This window comes from Saprolegnia parasitica (assembly GCF_000151545.1).
Source record: "Saprolegnia parasitica CBS 223.65 unplaced genomic scaffold supercont2.135, whole genome shotgun sequence".
In the NCBI taxonomy this organism is placed as follows: Eukaryota; Oomycota; class Saprolegniomycetes; order Saprolegniales; family Saprolegniaceae; genus Saprolegnia; species Saprolegnia parasitica.
In genome coordinates, this window is record NW_012156529.1 from 63488 (window position 1) to 71953 (window position 8466).

Sequence of the window (8466 nt, forward strand, 5' to 3'; positions counted from 1 at the left end):
CTCGGTCACGCATCGCATTGCGACGACGCAGAACGCCGACGTCATCTTTGTCATGCAAGCCGGCGCGATTGTCGAGCGGGGCACGTACAACGAGGTCGCGTTGCGTGTTTCTAGTCGTCGTTTTTGCATGGATCGTAATGCTGGGATCGTGTGTAGCTGCTCTTCAAGCCCAAGTCGGTCTTTGCAGAGCTTGCCAAGACCAAGGCGTCGCAAAAGCCGGATCGCTTTATCCGGTTTGGCTCGCGGGCGTCCATGGGCGGCGACCCGTCGACGACCTTTGCCGCCGTTGAGCGTCTCGCACGCGGCCTTGAGAATCGCAGCGTACCAAGCTCATCCATGTTGTGGTTACCTTTGCATGACGACTTTTGTGTAGATGATGGAGCAGGCGCGGTCGCGGACCGGTAGCCACACGCCAGGTCGGATTCGGTCCCAGAACGGCAGCCAGCTCCGCGGCACGAACCTCGACGTGAGCACACCGATGCTCGAGCCCGTGGTAGGACTCGAGGGATTTTGAAAAGCTGGTATGCAATGGATACCGATCCTAGAGCGGGAACGTTCGCTACATGCGGACCGAGTCGTCGCAAGAGGCACCAATTCACATGGGGCGCCAGCACAAGGACAACGACGACAGCTACATTGTGCTATAAGTCCGTCGAAGTCGGCGTGAATTTTCTATCCGCTGTCATTACGACACACATCGCTTTTGCTCTTGAAGATGTGTTGTCTGCCATGCAACATCCCGCGTAGCGATTCTGCTACCTCGTCGTCCTAGTACCCCATGCTAGTACCCCTCATTTCGTCGCGCTGGCGCGTGGCAAGCCATGGCAGGAGGCTGCCACGTATGGCTCCAACTATATATTTCTAGAGGTTTTTGAAGCCTACAAGATGGGTCCCCCACCCGACCCGATGGACCTATTTATTAAAAGACAAAGGTTTGCAAGGACCCATTTGTTGGTGCGATTGGACCAGGGACCACCCCCGTGGAGCCGTTGCCAGTGACGACGTGGGACACTTCAACGTCGCCGGCTTGAAAGCATGCGCGACGCCAAGCTCTTCAACGGTATGACGACGACGACCTCATGGGAGGCGCCACGCTCATCGCATGGTGATGCATTAGACCAGGTCCATGGCTACATCCGCATGAGCCCGACGTGCGTCTCGATCATCGACACGCCGCAGTTCCAGCGGCTCCGCGACTTGAAGCAGCTCGGTACGCTTCATCTCGATCGGCGCGTCGTATGAAGCGTGCGCTAGGCACGCTCTACTATGTGTTTCCTGGCGCGAGCCACAATCGGTTCGAGCACTCGCTCGGCGTCGCCCATCTCGCCGGCGAGACGGTCGCCCGCTTCCAGGCCACGCAGCCCGAGCTCGGCCTCTCGGCACGGGACATTGATTTGCTCGTACAATGACCGCGTTGGCAGGAAGGACATGATTGCGATGTAGAGCGTGGCGGGCCTCGCCCACGACTTGGGCCATGGGCCCTTCTCGCACGTCTTTGATGCCGAGTTCATGCCAGCCGTGCGCCCCGGCTCCGACTACTCGCACGAAGCCATGTCGCTGCGCATGTTTGAGTATCTCATCGACGACAACCACATTGACATGGACCAAAGCGATGTGCGTTTTGTCCAAGAGCTCATCAACGGCGCCAAGGCGTACGACTGTCGTGATACGAAATGGCAGATGCACATGTGTGGCGTAGCACGCATGGCAAGCGCCTCGACGACCGCGGCTACTTGTACGAAATTGTCGCCAACGGCCGCAACTGCATTGATGTGGACAAGTTCGACTACCTTGCCCGCGGTAGGCCCGACATCGGTCCGCGCTGGCGAGGATGATTTTTTGGATTTATTTGTAGACATGCAAAATCTCTTTGGCGGCAAGAAAGGCTACAACTACAGCCGTCTCTGGCACTACAACCGCGTGATTGACAATGAGATCTGCTACCATGCGTCGGTCACGTCGGACATTTACGAGCTGTTTGACCAGCGCTATTACATGCACAAGCAGGTCTCCTGCGACACTTTTTTGAAATCTCCATGCGCATTTTATCTAATGAAAAATGGTTTAGATTTACGGACACCGCAAGGGCAAGGCTGTCGAGTACATGATGTGCGACGCCATGGTCTTGGCCGGTAAAACACATAAAATGCACAATGTGACCATCGTTTTCAATAGACAAGGCGCTGGGCATTTCGGCGTCGACCGAGTCGCCGGACGAGTTTCAATACATGACCGACCACATCGTCAAGATGGTATGGCCACGATTCGAAATTGTGATTTGTTTTAGAGCGAGGACGCACGACGCGTTATTAGATTGAGTGCTCCAAGGATCCGGCGCTCCAGGCTGCGCGTGATATCGTCCGCCGCATCCGTCGCCGCGAACTCTACGAGTTTGTCGACGAGTACCTCGTGCCATCGACGCTCACGAACGCGATTCCCAAGGTCGTTCCCAAGATTAGAATATCGCATGATCAGAATTGTACTATCGCGTAGGTGCGGCCAGCCGACATTGCGTGTGCTGGCAATGCATCCGGCATCGACTTGAACGTCGACGACATTATTGTCTATGATGGAAAGCTCAACTACAACCTCAAGGTACTACACCTCGTTGCTCATGGCGAGGACGTCAAACCCTACCCTCGACCACGCGAACGGCCACTCCAACTCGTTTTAGGACAAGAACCCCGTGGATATGGTGTCGTTCTACACGTCATCCAATCACAACGGTATGCGTGTTTGTTAAGGGGTGGTCATGGTTCTGGACATCATTGGTAGAGAAATTCCATACACCCAAGCAAGAAGTGAGCCTCCTCTTTCCGGAAAAGGTACAATTTTTGATGTTTGATAAAAATGGACAATTGGTAAAAAATGGTTTGTAGTTCGAAGAGCGCATTCTGCGCGTGTACAGCCGGACGAGCGACAAGGCGACCGAGCAAGCCATCTCGGTACCCTATATCCGTGCTCATCCTCTAGCAGTAGTCTGATCTCGAAAGTAGGAGGCGTTCCGGAACCACATTGCACAGTTCTCTCTCAAGGTCCCGTTCTCGCCTGCGTCCAAGGTCACTGTGCACGAAACCAAGAGAGAGGAGCTCAGTCGACGTGTAGATTGCAGGGCCCAAGCGCACGGACGTTCCTCGTCTGCCGCCGTCCGCCCGAAGTAGCCAATACGAATCGCCCGGACGCGGCCTCATCGCCATTATTATCGTGATTATGTAGAGCTCCATCTTGACGACGAGGCGGCGGGATGTACCAAGCGGCTCAAGGTGCAGATCCCCAAGTAACGATGCGATGCGGCTCCATGACGTAGCACTGCGACACGTCGCTTTGATAATGCTTTTTAATGATTCAAATGAACATCGTCGTGGAGCACGGTGTGTGAGCGCCGCCAGACGATGCGCTTCCTGCATGTACCTTTCCCTTGAATTTGTCGTACATACCTGACGTCGCGACACCGATATAATACAGTACCGATGGTGTCGGCGTAGGGCATACCAAACTTCCTGCTCGTTAGTTATGTACTTTCTAAGCCAATATCATGAATGGCAACGGGCATTCCATGCCTGATTTCATGTAAGCAAGCAGCAAGAGTCCTTGCGTCAGGCAAGCAATTGCTACGCCTCATCGCTTCCTTGTTGCAAAGGTCGCAGCATAGGAATGTTCTTGCACCCTTAAGACAACAAGACACTCATCTTAACGATCCGGGGACTGTGCGGATCACCCGATACCAGGTACGTATCCGGAAGTCCTGCCACGTGGCGTTGGCATACACTACTGATTTGGCGGGAACGTTTGGTGGGTGGCTTTTTTGGCGGGAAACTTGGCTTTTGGATCCTCCCATTGGCTAAATTAAATAGAAAGGCATCTGGACACATGAAACGATTTTGCACTTTGAATTTTGCGATGCAACGTGCGCTGCAAGACCATGGTACGCGCCGGCGCCGCCTCACGCCTCACCCAAATCTGCTGTCGCCCGAGCTGCTCGAAGCAATTGCGCCGTACTTGGCGTCTGAAGACTACACCACGTTTCTTCGCGCACTGCCCGACCAGCTTCGCACGCCATCGCTCCGACTCGTCGCAACGCTCGCCCAGGTCCTCGGATCCGACGCGCTTTGGCCCGGCCTCGACCTCGGTGTGCTCACGCAGCTCGCCAACGCCAATAACCTCCTCGCGCAGCTTCTCAGCGTGCACCCAACGCTTCGAGTGACCGCGCCGACTGTGCTCGCCGACACGCCACTGGTTCTTACTGCACCGTCACGCCCGTGGCCGACGCTTGGCCACCTCTCGCTCACGATTGCAACATGGAGCATGGCCCCGGTGTGCTGGCGAGCGTCGAGCAAGTGCTGCTGGCCAATGCTTTGTCGCTCCGGTCGATTGAAGTATGGATTTCGGCGCCGTACGTTCGAGACTGGGACGAGCACAAGCCCACACAAGATGCCTGTCTCAACATGCTTGTGGGCCTCCTCGTGGCGTTGCAGCGTCTCGAGAAGCTCGTGATGCGTGCCATGCACAAGGTGCGCTTCCCCGACGCGGCCGCGGCATCGCTCGCCGACTGGATCGACGCGATGCCGCTTTTGTCGCTGACAATGAGCAACATGTACGAGCTCTCGCCCACGCAGCGTGTCTGGGCAAAACCAACGCTCGTGACCCTTGTCCTTGACCCGTTGTTCCGCTTCCAACACAGCGCGGCCTTTTCCCGCCAGCTCACGCATGTCGATCTCCGGCTATTTCGACCGTACCAGATGCACTACGTAGCCGAGAAGCTCGTCGACTGTCCCCTCGCATCGCTGCATATCCGTCTTCAGGACGGAAACGAGATCATGAACGGCCAAGATGTCCAGCAGTTTCTCGACGACGCCCTGCCCCGTTTTAACCAGCTCACGACCTTGCGTTTAACCAGCATTTGGCTCACGACGACGCACTGCCTCACGCTGGCGCTTCTTCTACCACGCTACACGCACCTCGGTCTCACGTCCAACAGGATGGGCGACGCCGGTGTGCTTGCGCTCGCACCGTTCCTTCGACACACGTCGCAGCTCGAGACACTCACGCTGGTCAACCAAGGCTTTGGTGACGTTGGCGCGTCGGCGCTCGCAACTGCTCTGGTGCACACACCACGCCTTCGCACGCTGGACCTCAGCCGCAACAATATCAAGATCAGTGGTATCATGGCGCTGAGTGGTCTCTTGCCACATCTCCCGCGGCTCGAGACCTGGCGCTTGTGCAACAACCCGCTGGGCGCCAAGGGCCTTGTGTTCTTTTGCGAGCGTGGACGTACGTGGAGCTCGAGACATCGACGTTGATCGACGCCCGCGATACGGTTGGCAGCGAAGACGATTCCCGGGACTGCGACGCGCTCATTTCGGCGCTGCCACGTCACCGAACATGCTTGGCAGTAACTGAGACGCTGCCAACCGAGACGCAAGAGGGAAACCAAATCATTTTGAATCGCGAGATGCCTATATGGCGTCGACCGGTCCAACTCGCAGTCCATGTACTAGTACTGGATAACACGCCACCGCGATCGACGAGAATGAGGACATGTAGTTGGGATTTCATCGGAAAACTATCGAGTACAAGTTGTCCTCTAGTATACGTCGTACATTGTGCTTCAACGTGTATTGACGCCGGTATGCACCGCTCCAACATGGTCGCAAGACGACGACCCCAGCTCTCTCTCGCAGCTCCCTTGTCATGCCCGTACTGCGTGTTCTGTGACAGCATCATGGGCACAGAACACGCGCCACCGCCGCGATGCGTACATGATGCGTACATGTATAGTGTACTAAGCATGGCCATAGGCGCTATGTATCAAGTTGATAGCTTTGGTCACGCGTCTGCATGGTGACACCATCAAGGCTGTGCTTGATACTACGTATCAACATGTAGGCTACAGCGTGGCAAAAACGTCATCTTATTGGCTGAAATGACGTTTCGACCTTGCATCTGATTTGCTGAAAAGAATAGATGCATCTGATTGGCTGCCACCCAAATGCTGACTGCTGCCTGCCACAAGTGCTTGGCACAGTCCATCATCCTTCGCCCATCATGCAGCAGCTGTCGCCCGAGCTCGTCGAGGCCATCGTGGGCTTCCTGCCGAGCAAGGACATGGCGGTGCTCGCCGACGCGCTGCCCACACAGCTGCGCACGCCACCGCTCCAGCTCGTCGCGACGTTGACACAGGCGCTCGGGCATCGCGCGTTCTCACGGGGCCTCGACCTCGGCCTGCTCTCGCAGCTTGGAAACGCATACCGCGTGCTCGACCAGCTCTTGACGACGACTCATACCCTCTGCGTGCATGCACCGACTAAGCTGCTCACCGTGCCTGAAGTCGCGACGCCACCGCTCGCGCGACCGACGCTGCGCCACCTTTGCCTCGACATTGCGGACTGGACCGACGACCGACGCGTGCCTGCGGCACGTCCTCGCTGCCAACGCAGCGTCGCTTCGGTCGATCGAGGTGCATTTCTCGGCGCCATCGGCAATCCACAAATGGAGGTATCGGTGGCAGCATGACGTGCTCACGACGCTGGTTCATGGTCTCGTATCGCTGCGTCATGTGGCATCGCTCTCGCTGCGTTCGGATCATGCGCTGCGCTTTCCAGGCACGGAGGCGGCGACGCTTGGCCAGTGGATCGACGAGACTCCGCTCACGTCGCTGCGCATGGAGCACGTGTACGAGCCAGCGCGCGGGCTCTGGGCCAAGCCCACGCTCACGTCGCTGACTCTTTCCCCGATGTTTCAACTCGACAGCAGTGCAGCCTTTGGACACGCGTTGACGCACGTTGATCTCTGTCTCTTCGACTGGGAACAGCTCGAGGACTTGGCCACGACCCTTGTCCATAGTCCGATCGAGTCGCTGACTGTGCAGTTCGTCGCGATTGCATCCCGTCAAGACCAACTCTCGACGCAGCTCTTTCTCGACGACGCCCTGCCGCGCCTCGACCATCTCACGACCTTGCGCTTGACCAACGTCTATCTCTCGGCGACCCACTGCCTCACGCTGGCGCTTCTTCTACCACGCTACACGCACCTCGGTCTCACGTCCAACAAGATGGGGGACGCCGGTATTCTTGCTCTCGCACCGTTCCTTCGACACACGTCGCAGCTCGAGACACTCACGCTGGTCGACCAAGGCTTTGGCGACGTTGGCGCGTCGGCGCTCGCAACTGCTCTGGTGCACACACCGCGTCTTCGCACGCTGGACCTCGGCCGCAACAATATCAAAATCAGTGGCGTCATAGCGCTGAGTGGTCTCTTGCCACATCTTCCTCGGCTCGCGACCTGGCGCTTGTGCAACAATCCGCTGGGCGCCAAGGGCCTTGTGTTTCTTTTGCGAGCGTGGACGTACGTGGAGCTCGACGCGACGACGTTGATCGACGCCCGCGATACGGTGGGCAGCGAGGACGATGCCCGGGACTGCGACGCGCTCATTTCGGCGCTGCCACGTCACCGACGATGCTTGGCAGCAACCGAGACGCCGCCAACCGAGACGCAAAAGAATCGCAAGATGGAATTGCTAGACGAGCCTAGTGATATGGACCTTTACCGGGGGTTGGGACGGCTGGACCGAAATGTTGCGTACAATTTTCTATTGTGATGCTGCCTCCTCAACCCTTGGCGCATCGTTTGGGAAGGTACATCATAATATCAAGCTTTATGTTGTGCTATCGTCGGGAGCAACTCCCACTGCGTCTGCTTCTGCATCGCGCGAAGCCGGTGGCAAGAGAAAGAGGGCTCCTACCGGCATTGAGGCACTGGGTGGAGCCGCGTCAGCTGTGGCAAGTGCCGGCAACAGCACCCTCGTCTTGCGCGGGTACTATGCATGAGTCGCCGAAGCGACCCAGTCGATGGCGCGGTGTCGGAGGTCGAGCGGTACCCTTGACACGCCGGCGACGCAGGCGGCACTGTTCGTCCCGTCCAGCGCGGGAACGGCGAGCGACTGCAGCTGCGACAGCTAGGGGACCAAACGCACTGCACTCGAGACGCTCGATCACGAAATCCGTCATGGTTGCATCGATAGCTACGATCACTCAACGCGACGCGCTTCAAGGAGTTTGAAAGGCCGTGAAAGCTTTCGAGGGTGATGACGCTGTGGACAGACCGATGCTGGAGCATCGTGGGGGCTTGCAGCGCGCCGCAAAAGACCACAACTGCATGGTCGCCGGGCCGACCCAGCATCTGTCTGTCTACGACAACACGACAACAATATCGTCCTAAAAAAGGAGATTCGATGAAGCCAGCCAGCAGCGTTCTCTGTTCTAGCTGAGGCGTGCCACGGTCGTGAACCCTATCCCCAGTGTTATCCCTAACCCTCCCAGCACCGCTGCTGGGCCGAGCGAGCATCGAGACACCACCAAAGGCATAACTAGCACGCGAGTAAGCAAACTGGGCTAGAGTGGTCGCAAGGGTACAGCCAGCAAGAAACACAAAGCATAACACAAAATGGAGACATAAAATAATGACACG

General features: G+C 57.2%; 1 protein-coding gene across 1 annotated transcript; it reads left to right on the forward strand.

The window, feature by feature from the left end:
• Window positions 1-1035: 1035 nt before the first annotated feature.
• On the forward strand, window positions 1036-3307 carry SPRG_14615 (hypothetical protein; the record flags this gene model as incomplete). The annotated part of the gene is made up of 16 exons (XM_012353787.1): window positions 1036-1060; window positions 1118-1210; window positions 1255-1400; window positions 1444-1652; window positions 1700-1800; window positions 1856-2007; window positions 2069-2132; window positions 2176-2252; window positions 2314-2442; window positions 2494-2595; window positions 2675-2726; window positions 2776-2825; window positions 2880-2945; window positions 2997-3059; window positions 3106-3157; window positions 3217-3307. The coding sequence occupies 16 exons, from the start codon at window positions 1036-1038 to the stop codon at window positions 3279-3281; spliced, it is 1446 nt and encodes a 481-aa protein (XP_012209177.1). The 3' UTR covers window positions 3282-3307.
• Between the last annotated feature and the right edge of the window lie 5159 nt (window positions 3308-8466).